Raw genomic sequence first — 19537 nt, forward strand, 5'->3', positions numbered from 1 at the left:
ACTTTGATTTTCTCAAAAAACGTACAGTAAAATCTCATGAATATAACCATGGACATAGCAGAGGTCCTCCTGAATAACAATCCAGTGTCATTTTCATATACACTTTTAAAGATCTGCTTAAATAAAATATCAAATATTAGAATATTATAAATACCATTTTTAAGGAACTGCTTAAAAAAAATCTATATTAGAATATTATGAGTGCCATTATTTCTTCATAGCTGACTTTAACTTTAATTTTCTCAAGATCCGTACAGTAAAATCACATGTCTATAACCATGGACATAGCAAAGCATAGCATTCTCTTGAATGAGAATCCAGTGTCATTTTCATATACACGTTTAAGGATCTGCTTTAAGAAAAAAAGAATATTGGGGAATTATGAACATTATTTCCTGTTACCTAACATAGACTTTGATTTTTTTCAAAAACTGTACAAAAATAGAATATAACCTTTTAAAGATATGCTTTAATAACAGTTCAAATATTGTGAAAATAAGAATATCGTCTTTTCATTTGAGCCACTTTTGCCTTTAATTTTCACAAAAACTGTACAGTAAAATCTCAATAGAGGATATACATGAACATAGCAGGGGACCTCACGAACAACAATCCAGTGGAAATAGAATATATCCTTTTAAGGATCTGCTTGAACAGTTATAATAGTGTGAAATTATTAATATAATCATTGAATTTGAGCTGACTTTCAATAAAAAACTGTACTGTAGTGTAACTTCACATGTTATTATAATATTATTTCATATAATGTCCAAAATAATGTTGTTTCTGACTTGGAGAAATTATTGCTGAGAAATGGGTCTCTTGTCTTGCTTTTTGGGCCATACAAGCCCTCGTACCGTAATACCATGAATAGAGGCGCATTACATTTCATGCGGCGGCTCACATGACGGAGTATCCGCGGATGCCGGCCCACATGACCGCAGTGACATGAGAAACGTTTTCCACGGATGCACAATTAATGGAGATATCCAAATCAACATGAACAAAGTGTAGTAGCAAGTGTATTGTCATTTTTGTTATTTTAATGAACACTTTTATAAAATGAGCAATGTGAATGAATGAGATGGTGCGAGATAGCGTGCCTCCAAGGACAATAACCAGTCTCCGTGTCATAAGCAAACGTAGCGAAACGTTACAATATGTATCGTCAATAATGTCCTGTTCAAGGGTTTGCTCCCTTGAACAGGACATTATTGTACGATACAGTCCTGCCTCTCGAACATTATTGCTTAAATATATGTAATATATGTGGTATTTGGTGATATATTTGCCTCTCACGAAATGTCTGTACACATTCTGAGCGAGTGGTGGCGACAAATCTGCGACGATGCTGTTATTGAACTGCAGAAGAAGAACCAAAATCTCTCTCATTGGTTGAAAAGAGGAAGTTGCGTCATTACGCAACACAGCCTTTTGGTGGGAATATGACTTAGCCTCCATGCACATTTATCTTAAAATTAAAAGCGTCAATGTACATAATGTTGTGTTTACTGTAAAGCCAAAGTAAGCGGCTATTATTTTATACACATAACAACGTCAAAGGCTCGTGCGTAACCGCCCTCTTGGTGTTTTAAAATCACCACGCGAATCAGGAAACGTTCACTGCCTATTGTTTGCTAGCATGCTTTCACGTTAGCCGATGGTAGACCAGCAGCAAATTGAATCTACTTCAGTTGTCTAGGCTGCATTTACAGCCATTTAAAGACCACTTAATGTTTGTTATGTTAGATTAGTTGGTTACGATATCGCTTCGTGGTAAAACAAGCCCCCGTTTGGTTTGTTTTCCTTCAGCTTGCTAATTAATCTGCAACCTATTTAGAAACAACAACAACATGCCAGAAATCCAACTCAAACACGTCGTGTCTTGCAGCACCGAGGACACCGTAAGTTCACTTCTCACTTGCATTGCCTTTGTGTGTCATGATGGCAAGTTTTGCAGATGCACATTTGTATTTAGCCAAATGGGAGCCTTCCTTCCACTCACTTGTTGTCATGATGCCAAACAGACTCACAAAGCAGACAACCTGCTGATCTCCGACACGTACAGAAAGTGGAAAGCAGCACGAGATGGGGAGAAGCAGATCTCGGTCATTCTGCAGGTATGTTTTTGATCCAAATCTGTTGCTCAAATCTACATTACTGGGTTTTCACAGAACTAGATTTCTTTATGTCTCCTGTTGCCCTGCCTGTTCCCTTTCATGATGTTACTCCACTAAAGGAAAGGAAAGCTTTGAATCCAACTTGCCGTTTTCCCCATTAATTGATGTGCAGTTTTCTGTTCAATTCTGAAGTGTGATGTCATTTGCAAACACCTGCGGTACTTTCACCAATGCAAACATGTTGACTTCAGCTCCCACTCCTCCTTTGTTGAGGTACTGTACTGTCCTTTTGGAGCAGTTGTCTTTATTGTTTTGGGATTAGGCATAAATTGCCTGTCAATTCAAAATGCTGCTACTACAAAGCATTTAACTAAGTCTGTGAGACAATGTCACAACTGATTGTGCTTATCTTTTTCTCTTTTAAATATTTAAGTTATACAATGTGACACTTTGACATTTGTATTAGGAGATCCATATTACAAAGTATTTAATCAGTATGAGCAGTCGGTCTATTCCTACATATGTTTGAATGTATTTATTTAGCATAATCATGCTACAAACTAGGGATTGCTTAATTTAACCTATTTCTACTGTCGGAGCTCCTTTGTCTTAGTTTCTAGCTTACGCTTTGTTGACTTGTGTTGTTTTACTCTTCTCTCAGTTCGAGAAGCAGGAGCAGGTGCACAGCATTGATATTGGAAATGAAGGGTCGGCTTTCATTGAGGTGCTGGTGGGGAATTCTTCAGCTGTCAGAGACCAGGACTATGAGGTATTCTTGCAAACCAAGTACAAAGTATATCACCTCCAAGTTATTGTAATTACTGTACTGCTATGTTTTGTTCCTTTTTATATGTTGATGTCAATCTTTCCTAGGTTCTCCTGGTCACGTCTTCCTTCATGTCCCCCACGGAGAGTCGCAACGGCACCAACATGAACCGGGTGCGTTTCTTTGCGCCTCACCAGCTGCAGAAGAGCTCGGCTCAGGAAAAGTGGGACAGAGTGAAAATTGTGTGTAGCCAGCCATACAGCAAGGTAAGGGTCCAGCTAGCTGTTTGAATTCAAAACTCAGTGCACACTGACAAATCCATCTAACTTTGAATCAACAGCATCCATAATGTAACCATTTTGTAATATTCTCACAGCACTTTTACTGGACAGCAGTAAAACAGAACAGTTAGTGCTTTACACACACGGCACGCTGAGGGTCTACTACGTATTGAAGCAGCATGGCTGCTCCTCTGGATTTAGATTTTGAGTTTATTAATTAAGTTGAGATAACAACCAAATCAAAGCTTACCTCTGTGATAAGAAAGTGTACACTGTTGCGTCTTGCAATACAGCCCATCAATCATTGTGTTCACACGGAGATAAACTGCTTAGCTTTAGAACTTTGACATTATGTAAGATATGCAGAATTGTCCTTCCAACTCATGAATTTAAGCGGGAGTAACTGTAGCTATTTATTAGCTAGAAGGAAACTAGGGCCTATTGAATAGGAAAGTTATGTTGTTGTGCTCTTTTTTTAGTGGTTTGAAACACTAGTATTACATCTGTATTATTAAAATTAAAAAAATACAGTACCGGTAATATATTCATTTCATTTACAACATTTGACCGTATTTCCTATTTCTGCTAACGAGCATTTATTCATTGTTACTTGTGAGATTAATTCAAAGAGTGTACTTTGCAGAACATAGCGTACGGACTGGCCTTTGTTAAGTTTCATTCGCCGCCTGACAAAAATGATCCCCCTCCAACATCCTCCCCGGTGAGTCATGCCAAGTCTGTTTTTTACTTTTTTGTATGCGCATTGCTGTATTAACGGTGCGGCTGCACTGCTTTACTTTATATTTATATTTCCAGAGCTAAAACGTGGCACACCTTCTCACCACAGTGTGTGTAGCAGTATCAGTCCCTCCGCATTCACGTTGTGGTTTCATTTTCTTGTTCTTCTCTCCTGCCAGAAACTGACAAAGTTGGGACAGTTCAATGTGAAGGACGAGTCTCCTTCAACGAGTCCCAGCCTTCAGCCTGGAAGTCTCTTTTTCAGTCGGGACAATGCAACAAAGTCTAGTACCCCAGTCAAAGGTAAATCCATTTATTTTAACTTAGCAGCTGCTGAAGCCCAATAAGAAACGTTCATGTCCTTGTAACAAAAAAGTGCTAATCCTGGTGACTAATTAAAAAAAGTGCCAAGAGAGCACTAATTAGGCTTTAATTAAAGCTATTTAAGTGTGCCAGGAGACAAGCGGAAAGGGATGTTTCAAAGGCATTCTTTATTATTAAGCTACTTTGTTTCCTCACCAGCACTTTTCTGTCTTTTCTGTCTTCTTTTTAGTGTCTCCTCAGAGTGAGCGGTTGAGTTACGCTGCTGCTGCCCTGCAGGTTGGTGGCGGCTCCCATTCGTCAGGCCAAGCGTCCTCCTCCAGCTCTGCCTCACCACAGGTACTAAACATCATCAGCATTTTTTTGAAGGAAAGCCGTTTCAGGTGAGAGGTGCTTGAAGAAGAAGATGAAGAAGGACAGGCAATAAATGTGGTTGTAGAATGGGATCTTGATTTATACATTTCAGAATAAAAATTAACTAGGTTCTTGAGCAGATCACTCACATTATGTGTGCTCCTTCCTCTGTTTTTCAAATTTTTTTTTTTATTTGTCAAAATCCAATTTTTTGAATGAACTTGTCTCGTGGGCAAGAGTTGCAGCTTTCATCAACTTTGAAAAAGAAAAACTCTTTGAAACATTATATTGTCTGGTTCAGATTTAAATGCATCAATATAACTCGACCTGAGCCCACACTGAAACAAACCCTCAATATCAGCTCCATGTCACTTTGACTTTGACACAGAAAGATACATATTTTTACCCCATAGACGCCAGCGAAGAGAAAATTTGAGTTCAGCAAAGAGCGTCAGTCTGACTCCGGCCCGCCGCCCTCGAAGAAAACAGGGCCGGTTGGCTCACTGGAGGGTAAGGCTGCGACCCCCAAACACAAGCCGAGCCCGGCCAGCACGCCGAGCCCCGGCACCGCCAAAGGTAACGAACTTACATCGGCGTCTGAATCTTAACACAAAGATCCTTTTTTTTTTTATTCTTTTCTTTTTTTTTTACCTTTGCATATTGTCTCTCCAGCTTCCCCGGCACAAAAGTCTGCTGACAAGAAGCGGGAGAGCCAATCCAAACCCGAGCCGAAACCCAAACAACAGAAAGCCAGCGGGACGCAGGTCCCATTCAAACGGATGATGGAGGGGGTCGTGTTTGTCCTCAGCGGCTTCCAGAACCCCTTCCGAGGGGAGCTGAGGGAAAAGGCTCTGGACATGGGAGCTAAATATCGACCCGACTGGACACCCGACGCCACACACCTCATGTAAGTATCAAGCAGCCGTGTGAAAACTGTACACTTGAGTTGCTTCACCATTTATGAATCCATTACCTTAATTACTACCTTTTTTGCACAGCTTAGTATTGTGATGTATTGCATCAGTGTTGATTCAGAGCATCTACCAAGTGTTTTTTTTATTGTTAAAAATATTTGAAAGGCCACGTACAGCTCCGCTTGTTTGAAATACCTGCAGTAGTGAAGTAGTCCAAAAACACTGGAGTCTGACATGTTTGAGTCAATGTAATTTTAATGACAGGGTTGTTTAGTGTACGTGACCGTCTTTGCCAGTTTTCACAGAAGGATTTTTAATTTTAATTTTAATATTTCCACCACATCAAAATGTTGTTGCCGCAAGCAACACAATAAACTAAGTCCTCTGCTGGCAAGGACAGCTCAGAATTATGCCTCCATAAAGAAAAATACCAGACATAAAATGCAACTGTGTATTGGCAGACGATAAGATTCAAAACATAATTAAAAGGATGAATACTTTATCACAGTCAATAAAACATATTTTTCACATGCATCTTAGAAGAACATAATCAAAGCATAACCACTCATTTCATTGGAATCAATATACATTTAAATATTATGGGACGTGGTTGATGTGTAAGGAAGTTTAAGTTGTGGGACAAAAGACATATGATATCTATTTATATTACTTAATATAATAATTTTTCAAACGATGGCCTCTTAATTGTTCCAGAGATGTTCTGTTATGAGTCTGCAGTTGATTACCGGTATTTATCATTGAAACAGATTGCTTGATTGAGTAACGGCCCTATTAGCGCTCTCAGTCATTCAGTTTGATTGCATCTTGATCTCTGCTGTCAGAGCGACTATTGCCCTGTCAGATTCTATCCAATGTGTGTGTGTGTGTGTGTGTGTCCACTAATCTGCAGCTGTGCCTTCGCCAACACCCCCAAGTACAGCCAGGTGAAATCAGCAGGGGGCATCATCGTACGGAAGGAGTGGGTAATGGACTGCCACAAGAGGAAACAGAAGCTTCCCTGCAAACGGTAAGAGGGCGAAGCACGAAGCAAACTACTGAAAAACAGAGTGAAACTGCAATGAAGCCCATATGGAAACTCTGAACTGTGGGAAGGCCGCACACAGCAGCTCCGGCTCGGCCATTGGAACAGCTGGATGGGATTCCGCTTCTTGTTGCTAAGCCACGTCTGTGCGTCTACATGGTACAATCTGTGCACAACACTCGCACTGATTGAAATAATCCCCACCACCCCACCCCCACACAGCAGTGAGGCTCACTTGCCACAGAGAACATTGTAACCTTGAGCAGCTGATGCCCTGCTGTGATCACAACCCAGCCAGCTCTGGCAGATCACTAATAGGCCTCATTACACAGGGAGCTCTTGCAACATCTTCTGTCATTGCCCCTCTTTCAGTCTGCACAGAATAATGTAGAACGGAAGACTCGGCTTGGGCAGCGTAAGGTCCAAATTAGTTGGAGGAGTTTGGTTCTCGTGTTACGGCGCATGAAACTTTGCTTTATCATTTCGGAAGTCCCTTCGTACTTGTTGCTTCTGGACTGATTGCGTCTGGTTTGAGGACTAATACATTTGCGTTCGGGCTCCCACACAGCAAGGTTACGGAAGGCATTAATTAGTCTCTGTTAGGCTTCTGTTTTTGTTAAATTAATGATGAGATTATTCACAATCAGTGTTGTGGTAGATTATAAATTGTAATGGCTGTCAAAAGTGTCCGTCCAAATACAAGTCTTACGCTCAGCCATTTATATTGTTCCAAAGCCACTTTCAAACACCTTCTAGAAAGTATTCCAGTTTTACTGCATTTCATGGTGAAACACATGGTGACATTATTACATTATACATACATTGTAAAAAGCATGTCTAGGTCGTCCCAAAGCAAACGTGGTTCAAAGTAGGTAATTACTGAAGCTTTCTTCAGAGACAAACTCAAACTTGTACATTTACTTCTCTCTCTCTCTCTCGTTCCGCCACACACTCGCTAGGCTACATAGCCGTTTTTCTCAAATGGCCCATGCTGCTCGTATAACACCATGTTTCCATCCAAACCTATTTATGTAAATTATCTAATTTGAAAAGTTGCATGAAAACACCAACTCCAGCATAACTTTCCCCCGGAGATGTCAAACGCACTGCTGCACCTGAATAGTGGAGACACTCTAGGAAGCTATAAATCTAGAGACCCCTCACCGGCACCTCTCTGTCAGCGTTTTTGCGTTCGGAAGCAACAAATTGAGTCTCGTAACCGTCCAACAGCTCTTTGTTTCCATTTTTAGTTTGTTCAGACACTTTGTTTACCCGTCTGATGGATTCGCACCTAAATCACTTTATGTTTGCTGCCAACTTGGTAATTTTGGCTTCATATCGCCTCTGCTGTGGAATCTAAAGTTTATGCAAAATACTCATGGTCGGCTCACATATTTGCGATCGGCCAATTATATAAATCCTAATACATTTCTGTGTTTTTTTTAATTAGTTATATGGCGCTCTGAGGCTCACCAGTGGTCTCCGGCCCAGTGGTTAAGAAGAGCCGGATTAGTTGATCAACAGAGAATTATTTGGCAACTATTTCGAGAATCGATTAATCTTTAATTTCTTGAGCAAAAACGTCCAACATTCGCTGATTCAAATGTGAGGATGTGCTTCTTTTCTTCATCTCATATAATAATTGATTGACTGTTACCAAGCAATTTGAATTTGTCACCATGGACTATTTCATTCCCCCACGAATCAATAACAAAACTAAACTTTCAGGTTGCTACCATAATGGGCCCCGGCAGAGTTGGGATCATTCTGGACAACCAGTGTGCACATGAGCCACGCAAAGAGTCTGGAGCGAGTAGTGGAGATCGCTTTATTAAAGGACCCCTGCTGCCGGGCGATGGCACACAACGCTGTCTGATCATTACTTTTAAGGTTCTCCAAGAAGTCGATGAAATGAGAAGTTCACCGCAGCCTGTCCTCATTCTCCCTCTCGCTCGCCTTTCAGTCAATTCCTGGTGGTGTCGAAGATCCCCCCTTCCCCTTCCCCTTCCCCCGGCTCTCTCGTTGCCAGATTAATCCATTCCCCTGCCCAGCACCGCTATTGTGCGGCGCGTGGAGTGCGCAGCTTTGATGATGTGTCCTTTATTTAAAAGCTGCATCTGATATGGGTAATTAAAGGGACCACTTACTTTGATGATGACAAGTGCCCAAACAAATACGCGCACTCTCAAACTGTTGCTCCATCAGCCACGAGAACACAGTCTCGCTGAGCATCTGGGGGGGGGACACAGACTCACCGCTTCAGCTCCTGCCGTGCATACGCAGTGTGAAGTGTATGCATATTAAAATATATTGTGACATCAGCCAAGAAAGCCCAGAAATGCATTCTCCATAGTTACTATCCGATCAGTGAGGATCCGGAGATGGACAGAAAGAGGTTTGTCAAACATCCCATCACAATAGAGCTGAATAATTAAACACATTTCTCATTAAAACTCAGGCTCTGCTTGCAACATCCTAAAGATGAATTGGAAACTAGTTTGCATGTTGGAGTCAAATTATCAGCGCAGTCACTCACTGCATCCTTAATTGTACAGTCAAAAGTGTCAAAGTGTAGGGCTGATATTGATCATATATAATTTTCTTGGTTTTCCACATAAATTGCCCGAAAATTGTTTTCTCGAGCACAAAGTGGCGCCAACAAATGTCTTGTTTTATGTGATCGATAGTCGTAAACATATATTCAATTTACAGTGATTTAAAACGGAGAAAAGAACCAACACATTTTCAACACCTTTGCTTAAAGCTAACATGGGTAATGCATTTTAGAAATATTTTTATATATATATATATATATATATATATTTGTTGAATAGCAATAAAATAAAAATGCTTTGTCTTCCTTCAGGTATTTGATGGATGGAGGAGAGTCAAGCTCGGAGAGCGAAATGGAAGTGGACGACCAGAGTGAGGAGGAAATGAACACAAAGGTGGATTTGTACTTTTTAAGTGAGCCTTTACGAAATGATCTAATGAGTAATCTTCATCTTCCGTTTATAACCGTCAGTCGGTTTTAACGCTCTGTCTGTGGGGTTCTTACAGAGTCCACAGAAGCTGCAGAGACAAGCAACCTCCAAAAAGACACCAGAGAAGAGAAAGGAAGATAAAGAGTATGCCGGCTCCACTGATGTGGAAGAACCAGGTTTGAGTCAAAGTTCTTTAATTGAAATTTCCACTGTGAAAAAAGTGCATTTGAACAACCTTGTTTCAGATCCAATACCATTTAAATGACTCTACACTTCTCTTTTATTTCTTTGCGTATTACAGAAAGCAAAGAAAGCACATTAGTGCTGAAGGCTACAAGCCATACAAAGACTCGCATTGTGTTTTTCCAATTGTCTTGTCGCTAAAGTTAACCTCAACAGGCGGACAGATGGGTGTAACGATGGGAGGAGAAGGTCTATTGTCAAGGTGAAATAGAGGAAAAGGAAACATGACATCCAAGATCAAAGAGGCATGAAGTTTAAGAATATAGGAACAAACAAAAGAAAAAAACTTCACAAAAATGTAAATTCTCCTGTCTGCTGAAGGTTCAAACAAACATTTTCTTGTAAAACGTGTCGACCCGCTGGTTTCCTTTGATTCACTTTTGAACTCACTTAAAGGTGATGTTGAACTGTAAATAACAGATAGAAGACGATATACAAGTAATAACTGAATGTTATAACTGAATAATCTCTGTGCAAACAAATGAAGACCAGGCCAAAAAGAGGAGGACACAAATGTAGTGCATCACATGCATACATAGTTATTACGTAAAATGTATATTTCCTCTGACTTTGCACTCTATTTTAACAATAATACAGTCCTGCCATACTCATCACACCTGTAAGCTTCTCTCTTCGTCCGAACTCAAACACTGTTCTCCTTCATTCTCAACAATTGTTTGATTTTCTATAGAACTTTATGCATAAATCTGTGGTTTCCAGACAACGGCTGCAGCCTCTTAGTGTTTTAATATAAAGTTTTTTTTAAATGTTATCACTTTGGGCCACAGATTGTTAAAAAATAACACAACATGACTATTTTGTTACAGTTTATTAACTTAAGCTTAACTTCTGTCGCAGATCAGAAAACGGAGACTTTGAAACAAAGAATGATAAAATTCCTCTTTCGGTTTTATTAATTCCCCTTTCCCTTCCTTTTTTCATTTGCATTGAAGTTTGCCTTTTTTTCTCTGGGCTCTAGTGCTGGGCAAAGAAGGAAAAAAATTAATCGATTTTAATCGCATCATTTTTCTGTGATTAACTGCGATTAATCGCATTATGCCCAAAAAAACAAGAATGAATTAAAAACTAGTGTATTGCACGCTTTTATTTTAAAGTAATGGCAGTACAATATAACAGGCACTCTGAGAGCAACAGCAAGTTAACATAGAGTATAAAAATCATAGAGTATAAAAATCTGAACAGGTCCATACAGTGTGTGTGTATATATATATATACATGTATGTGTGTGTATATATATATATATATATATATATATGTGTATGTGTATGTGTGTATATATATATATATATATATGTATGTATATATATATATATATGTGTATACACACATACACATACACATACATATATATATATATATATATATATATATGTATGTATGTATGTATGTATATATATATATATATATATATATATATATGTATGTATGTATGTATGTATGTATGTATGTATGTATGTATGTATGTATGTATGTATGTATGTATGTATGTATGTATGTATGTATGTATGTATGTATGTATGTATGTATGTATGTATGTATGTATGTATGTATGTATATATATATATATATATATATATGTGTATTGCTCCTCCTATGAATCGCCACCTTAACGTGATGGAGGAGTTTGAGTGGCTCAATGATCCTGGGAGCTATGTTGTCCGGGGCGTCAGCCCCTGGTAGGGTCTCCCAAGACAAACAGGTCTCGGGGGAGAGCCCAGACTAAGAGCGGTTCAACAAACCCTGATGATAAGCAGCCCACCGATTGTAGCCACCTTGCCCGGACAAGGGAAACCGGGGCACCCTTCCGGAGCCAGACCCAGGAGGGGAGCTCGTCGGCGAGCGTCTGGTGGCCGGGCTTTCGCCCATGGGGCCCGGTCGGGCTCAGCCCGAAAGAACAACATGGAGCAGCAGTCACCCTGTGGACCCACCACCCGCAGGGAGAATTATCGGGGTCGGGTGCTATGTAGACCGGGCGGCGGGCCAGGCGGGAGACCTGGGCGGGCCGATCGCCGGCAGCATAGACTAGCTCTAGGGACGTGGAACGTCACCTCACTAGCGGGGAAAGAGCCGGAGCTGGTGCAGGAGGTGGAGCGGTACCAGCTAGATATAGTTGGGCTCACCTCCACGCACAGCATGGGCTCTGGAACCAAGCTCCTGGAGAAGGGTTGGACTTTGTCCTTTTCTGGAGTTGCCCAGGGTGAGAGGCGCCGGGCGGGAGTGGGGATACTCACGAGCCCCCGGCTGAGCGCCGCTGTGTTGGAGTTTTCCCCGGGGAACGAGAGGGTCGCCTCCCTGCGCCTACGGGTTGCGGGGAGTAAGGCTCTGACTGTTGTTTGTGCTTATGCACCGAACAGCATCTCGGAGTATCCGGCCTTCTTGGAGTCGGTGGGAGGGGTCCTGGAAAGGGCGCCGCCTGCCGACTCCATAGTTCTCCTGGGAGACTTCAACGCTCACGTGGGCAATGACAGAGAAACCTGGCGGGGCGTGATTGGGAGGAACGGCTTGCCCGATCTGAACCCAAATGGTGTTTTGTTGTTGGACTTCTGTGCTAGCCACAGTTTGTCCATAACGAACACCATGTTCGAACATAAGGTGGCTCATAAGTGTACCTGGTACCAGAACACCTTAGGCCGGAGATCAATGATCGACTTTGTAATCGTATCATCTGATCTGCGGCCGTATGTCTTGGACACTCGGGTGAAGAGAGGAGCAGAGCTGTCAACTGATCACCACCTGGTGGTGAGTTGGATCAGATGGCGGGGGACTCGGCTAGAGAGACCTGGCAAGCCCAAACGTGTAGTGAGGGTGAACTGGGAACGTCTGGCAGAGGATCCTGTCCGGGAGGTCTTCAACTCCCACCTCCGGAAGAACTTCTCACAAATCCCGAGGGAGGCTGGGGACATGGAATCCGAGTGGACCTTGTTCAAAGCCTCTATTGTGGACGCGGCTGCTCGGGGCTGTGGCCGGAAGGTCATCGGTGCCTGTCGTGGCGGCAACCCTAGAACCCGGTGGTGGACACCCGGGGTGAGGGTAGCCGTCAAACTGAAGAAGGAGGCCTTTCGGGCCTGGCTGGCCCAGGGGTCTCCTGAAGCAGCTGATGGGTACCGGCGGGCCAAAAGGGCTGCAGCGACGATGGTCGCGGAGGCTAAAACTCGGGCATGGGAGGAGTTCGGGGAGGCCATGGAGAAGGACTTTCGGTTGGCCTCAAGGAAGTTCTGGCAAACCATCCGACGGCTCAGGAAGGGAAAGCAGGGTCTACCCCAGGCTGTTCTCAGCAGGGGGGGGGGAACTGCTGACCCGGACTGGGGACATCGTCGGGCGGTGGAAAGAGCACTTTGAGGAACTCCTAAACCCGGCCAACATGTCCCCCGGAGAGGGGGCAGCGCCGGAAGACTTTGGGGTGGATTCACCCATATCCCTGGCAGAGGTTGCTAAGGTAGTCAAAAAGCTCCTTGGTGGCAAGGCGCCAGGGGTGGATGAGATCCGCCCTGAGATGCTGAAAGCGCTGGACATTGTTGGGCTGTCTTGGTTGACACGCCTTTTCAGTGTCGCATGGGGGTCGGGAACAGTGCCCATGGACTGGCAGACCGGGGTGGTGGTTCCCATCTTCAAGAAGGGGGACCGGAGAGTGTGCTCGAACTATCGTGGTATCACACTGCTCAGCCTCCCGGGAAAAGCTTATGCCAGGGTGCTGGAGAGGAGGCTCCGACCGCTTGTCAAACCTCAGATTCAGGACGAACAGTGCGGATTTCGTCCCGGTCGTGGAACAGTGGACCAGCTCTTTACCCTCGCAAGATTACTGGAGGGGTCCTGGGAGTTTGCCCAACCAGTTTACATGTGCTTTGTAGACCTGGAGAAGGCTTTCGACCGGGTCCCTCGGGGGTTTTTGTGGGGGGTGCTGCGGGAGTATGGGGTGCCGGACCCGTTGGCACGGGCCATCCGGTCTCTGTATGCCTGCAGTAGGAGCTGTGTTCGTCTCCTCGGTAGTAAGTCAGACACGTTCCCGGTGGGTGTTGGCCTCCGCCAGGGCTGCCCTTTATCACCGGTCCTGTTTGTGACCTTCATGGACAGGATATCTAGGCGCAGCCAGGGGGCGGAGAGGATCCGGTTCGGGAGTCTCGGGATCGCCTCTCTGCTGTTTGCGGATGATGTGGTCCTTTTTGCCTCCTCGGACCGTGACCTCCAGCATTCACTGGGGCGTTTTGCAGCCGAGTGCGAAGCGGCAGGGATGAGAGTTAGCACCTCCAAATCTGAGGCCATGGTGCTCTGCCGGAAACCGGCGGATTGCTCCCTCCAGGTGGGGGCAAACTGCCTACCCCAAGCGAAGGAGTTCAAGTATCTCGGGGTCTTGTTCACGAGTGAGGGTAAGGTGGAGCGGGAGATCGATAGGCGGATCGGTGCGGCTGCAGCAGTAAAACAGGCGCTGTACTGGTCCGTCTTAGTGAAGAGGGAGCTGAGCCGGAAGGCAAAGCTCTCCATTTACTGGTCGGTCTACGTTCCAACCCTCACCTATGGTCACGAACTCTGGGTCGTGACCGAAAGAACGAGATCTCGGATACAAGCGGCCGAAATGAGCTTCCTCCGTAGGGTGGCCGGGCTCAGCCTTAGAGATAGGGTAAGGAGCTCGGACATCAGGGGGGAGCTTGGAGTCGAGTCGCTGCTCCTTCGTGTCGAAAGGAGTCAGCTGAGGTGGTTCGGGCATCTAGTTAGGATGCCTCCTGGACGCCTCCCATTAGAGGTTTTCCGGGCACGTCCAACTGGTAGGAGGCCCCGGGGAAGACCGAGGACACGCTGGAGGGATTATATCTCCCGGCTGGCCTTGGAACGCCTCGGGATCCCCCAGAATGAGCTGGAAAGTGCTGCGGGTGAGAGGGAAGCCTGGGTCGGCCTGCTGAACCTGCTGCCACCGCGACCCGACCCCGGATAAGTGGGTGATAATGGATGGATGGTATATATATATATATGTATGTATGTACATGTGTGTGTACTGAGCTGAATTGCAAGTGGCTGTGACTCACGGGAAGCTTTTCATTCTAGCTAAGGAGGCAGACAGAGGGTCGCACTGGAGCTGAAGACGACTGAATGAATTGAGAGGGGCAAGGGGTCAACGTTCGGGCCCCGGCATTAGACAAAAAGGGAGCGCCTTTTGTAAAACACTTGGAAATGGATGAGTTGACAACGGCACCGTAAAAAGGTGCCGTTGTCTGAGGGGGGAGGGTAGGGTACAAGATGCGATCACCGTGAAGGGACTTGCGCATGATTCTCATTTCTATGTTAATGCAGAGCCAGAAGTAGAGTGCCGGTGTGCATCAGTGAGGTGACACAACAAACACGGAGCAGCCCAAACACATAGCAGGGAGACAGCATTTTAATTAGACCTGCTTGTCTTTGTTCCCCCTCAACAGCACAGGATTGTGTGGTAGCGGAAAGTGTCTCGAACAAGGTTGCGTCTTTTAAACTGCTAATAAGTATGTGTCATAGACATGTGGATTCATCGAGCATTTTCCTCCTCCTGCTACGCATGCTGAAGATATCATGTTGTATTTTGGAGGAAATAGGATGGCAACATTAAGCTCCACCTCTAAATCACAAAGAAATAGCTAAAGCGCACTGAATCCGTTGACGGTTGATTATCCCCGTTAATTTAGGATTGGGGCCATCGTGCAGTGATGGTACTTTAAGATACACGAGCATAGAGCAACAACCTCTAATCAGTTAACTGATGTTGTCAACTATAAATATATGAAACCTATCTCGCACACTATTTCTTTGGCAATCACCAGACATGTCTGCTTTTTAGGTTAATATTTGACCATATTGACAAATACACCCTATTATTTCACAGGAGGCAGTGATGAGGAGTCTGCCGTGGACACGGAGGACGAGTTGCAGAGGTAAACAAATAATGATAATTAATCATGTTTGTTGTTTAATTAGAGGCTGTTGACTTTGATCCATGCTTTCTTGGTGCCCCACTATTAAAATAAATGACCTGTGTATTCATACTAAAATCAGTAATTCCACTTTTACTCCAGTCAAATTTTTATTCATAATCACACAATAACTTAAGTTGGCTACAGGTCGACAGTGTGATCTCTGAGCAAGCCCACTGATTGAAGTGGCAAACGTGACGCCATCGGCCTTAAGATTGGTTCCTCTATGAGCCCCTTTGAGAAGAAGAAGAAGAAGAAGCAGCAGCAGCTTCTAATCATGTCGCATGAAGGATACATAACATGTCCTTCTCCTGCCCCTGTAATAGGGTGGAGAACGAGAGCAGACAGAAGAAAGCAGCAGCAGAGGGGAAGAAGGTGAAGCAGGAGGATCCGTACGGGGGGTCGACAGATGAAAACACAGACGCCGAGGCTGAAGAGGACCACCCTATTCCTGTGCTACCAGGTCCGTCTCCCCTTTGTTCTGGTCCCCGTGTCATCCTGCCTCTTGTGTCTGTCACAGGAACAGATGTCGGTCGTTGTAAACCCCGACAGAAAGTAATTGGATGGCCTTCGGCCTTTCAGGACCTCAGTGTGTGTTCATTTGCTCAGTTTTCTGTGGTGCTTTGATGCTTTCTCCCCTTTTATCAAAGAGCACCAGTAATTACTCCTCGATACTGTGTAGTCATCACTTGCACTCCTCTGCGCCTTTCTCTTCCAATTCCTTCCAGACTTCCTGAGCGGAAAGCACTTCTTCCTCTATGGTAAATTCCCCAACAACGAGAGGCGCCTGCTGCTGCGGTACATCGTTGCCTTTAACGGGTGAGAAAGTACCAGAAGCACAATACAAGTACATTACAACTTTAATTGGTCCTGTGTAAAAATCCCTGCAGTTAAATGTTTGTCTGATAACGCCGTACTGTCTTTGCTCCAGACTGATTGAGGACTACATGACGGAGACAGTGCAGTTTGTGGTGACCAGTGAAGGGTGGCACGACTCCTTTGAAGACGTCAGTTGAGTCTCTGCTTCTTTATGTGTAACAATGGGGTCCAACACGACCTTTAGAACATTGAATATGATTGTGGATGTGGACTCGAATGCATTTGCATGCATGCTTTAGTTTTCTGCTCCTGGTAATGCTCGATAATACAAAGTAAGAAAGAAAGAAAAGATGACTTTGCAATTTGTCTTGAAGCAGTATGCTCTGTTTGCAAGGTATGATCATTTGGTTTGAAAACAAGTTTTCATTTTCATTTGTTGAGACCAAGTGTTTTTTTTATCAGTTTGAAATTGTGGGTGAGAATTGGTTTGTTATCCACACAAATTAGCAGTTTGAGTTATACTATCCGAGCTTTCGGTTTTGCAAAGGCTTCATGCCTCTACCTGTCTGTGCATAACTTTGTGACCTCTGTTCCTCTCGCTCTCACCTCCGTCCCAGGCGCTGGTGGAGAACGGCAATCTGAACTTCGTCAAACCAGCATGGATTTATGCAATCAATGAACGACAAAAGATACTGCCCTACCAACCCTACACGGTCGTCCCCTGAACAATGCGCTGCACGTACAGGCAGGTGTGCACGGACACACTCACACTTCATATCCTGACCAATGGGGAACGCCACTGATGCATTTCTTTTTTCAGATTTCCCCCGCTTCACTTTCATAAAAGCAATACACTTGTTCATCAATGCCTTCCCACTGACTGTGAACTTGCCATTCATGAAATGTGTTCACGCCTTTAGGCTTTCAACACGATGTTCTCACCTTTTGGCCAAGATGGGAAAACGTCTTTCTTTTTTAATGGTGTCTGTTGAGGTTAATTCTCGGATAAGGTTTAGATTTATTATTAGCTTTTTATTTGAAGTTTTTCAGTTCTAGCTTGGTCAGAAAGCAACGTCTTCGTCATCGGTCGTGAACAAAGCACGCTCTCTCTGGTTCAGGACTTGTTTGAATTCCTCGGCTCCTGTGCTGCAGTTTGCTGCTGCTCACCTCGGATACCTCGGGCTCCAGCGTCTGGAAATGAGTTATCTGCCAGCGGCACTGATAAGACTCTTGACTTGTGTATGTGGCCAGACCATTATGAGACCAGCTCAAAGTCAGGTGAAAAGTGCCATTTTATTTAAGAAACCGGGACAACCCAATTCTACAAAATGAATACTGGGGAACTGTTTGTTTTTTCTCCTTTTTAATTGTATTAAATACCACGGGTTGGAAAGTGATGATGATTTTCTGTGCGTTTAAAGTTTGATACGTCTTGAGTTTGTGGTTTTTATTCATGTTTGTGTACTTAATAATAAAAGAAATGGACCGGCTCGACAGATGTGAGGACGTAAAACAGACGTCAGAGTTTTGCGTCTCTCGAGATCTTCAGAACGCCTCTTAAGACGCAAGATTTCAGGCTTACCTTCTGCTCGCTCGGCAGCTTCTTTAAGCTACTTTTTTTTTTGTTCTTTTACTACTTGATTATTTTGTCTAAATAAAAGCTGTTTTAATTAAAGGCATTGTTCTCGTTTTTATTCATCAACCAGCCTCGGCACTTGGGTGCTCTCATCCCTTGCTTTGCCTTCCTCTCCGTTAGCTCTCCATTTAATTCCTTCTCCCGTCTTGAGTCTCTTTCTCTGTGTGGTGGCTGGGGCGTGGTTAGGCTCAGCTGCGGAGGGGTGTGGGGGAGTGGTTCAGGGAACAGGTGCCGGGAATAGGCCTAATTGGCCTCAACTGCAGGGAATCAAGGCCTGAGTTACTCTGCCCTATATATGGAGCATACAGTTGGAGGCACGAGAGAGGGGAGGAGAGACACAGTCTGGAAAATAAAGAATATTACTAAACCTATCCGTTGGTATGCTCATCCTTTGGTGCTGGGCGGGGAGGAACCTGCATGTGACAGCCTAGAACTTTTTACACTCTGTTTTACTTCTCATCTTGTTTGGCACCACAGAGCGCAGAAGACCTGTGTCTTCTGCGCTTCAGTCAAGGGGATTAGAAAACTGAAATGTGGACATGAGATGGGGAGAAGGAGGTGTGGGGGTGGGGTTAAAGGAGAGAGAGGGAGAGGCTGCAAGAAAGATGGAAAGGCTTGGATGTGTTTTTAAAGTATCCCGGGTTCAGACATTTTATTTGTATTATTCCTATTGCCTTAGGTCAATTTGCACACACGCACACACACACCACAACATTTAAGTGAGGCATTTAAGCACCACTTCCTGCAATCCCATACCTGGTGCTGATTTGCTTTTCATAAGAAGGAGAGTGCAAGGTCAAATCCTTTTAGTAGTTGGGAAATTTAATACGATTTGATACGATGTCATATTTCATTTAAATGCATATCTGTCATTGAGATGGGAGAGAGGCTGGGCTGCTTTCAAATTGTCCCATTTGACAAGTTGACTTTGCTCAAACAGCGGAGTTTCCGTCTAATTCTTGTCATCTTGATCTCTTCCAGACAGATTTATTCTTTGCTCTTTGCATTTTTATGTCTTTTCGTGAATCTTGGCAATGACCTTGGATGACTGCTAAAATAGCCAAACATTGCTTGACTCTGTAGTTGTCATTATCACTGACTCCCAATGTGTTTCTTTATAGGTGTAATGTGCAAATAAATACTACTGGGTCCATATTACAATCCTTAGTTAGTTAGCTATTAGCTAACAAAAGGGAAAGTATACTCAAAATTCAACCAGCCAAACTTCAAAAACTTTGAGAGACGCTCAATATAACGCTGCTATCTTATAATCTTCACGTATGGTAGCGTCCTATAAAGTGTTTACTGTGCTACTGACCAGGAAGCTGTATGGTGTTTGAATTATTTAATAGTTTGTTTAATGGA

At 43.9% G+C, this 19537-nt stretch overlaps 1 protein-coding gene across 1 annotated transcript; it reads left to right on the forward strand.

Annotated features, from left to right (window-relative positions):
* The first annotated feature begins 1418 nt into the window (after positions 1 to 1418).
* xrcc1 (X-ray repair complementing defective repair in Chinese hamster cells 1) lies at positions 1419 to 18211 on the forward strand. The gene is made up of 18 exons (XM_034553596.1): positions 1419 to 1437; positions 1841 to 1904; positions 2028 to 2120; positions 2782 to 2889; positions 2994 to 3152; positions 3811 to 3888; positions 4085 to 4208; positions 4459 to 4565; positions 4994 to 5156; positions 5253 to 5487; positions 6405 to 6521; positions 9403 to 9484; positions 9597 to 9696; positions 15630 to 15678; positions 16044 to 16180; positions 16446 to 16536; positions 16649 to 16724; positions 17154 to 18211. Exons 2-18 carry the CDS (start codon positions 1854 to 1856, stop codon positions 17259 to 17261), a joined length of 1878 nt encoding a protein of 625 aa, XP_034409487.1. The 5' UTR covers positions 1419 to 1437; positions 1841 to 1853; the 3' UTR covers positions 17262 to 18211.
* Positions 18212 to 19537: the final 1326 nt, after the last annotated feature.

The sequence above is a fragment of the Cyclopterus lumpus genome, chromosome 16, assembly GCF_009769545.1.
Source record: "Cyclopterus lumpus isolate fCycLum1 chromosome 16, fCycLum1.pri, whole genome shotgun sequence".
NCBI classification, from domain to species: domain Eukaryota; kingdom Metazoa; phylum Chordata; class Actinopteri; order Perciformes; family Cyclopteridae; genus Cyclopterus; species Cyclopterus lumpus.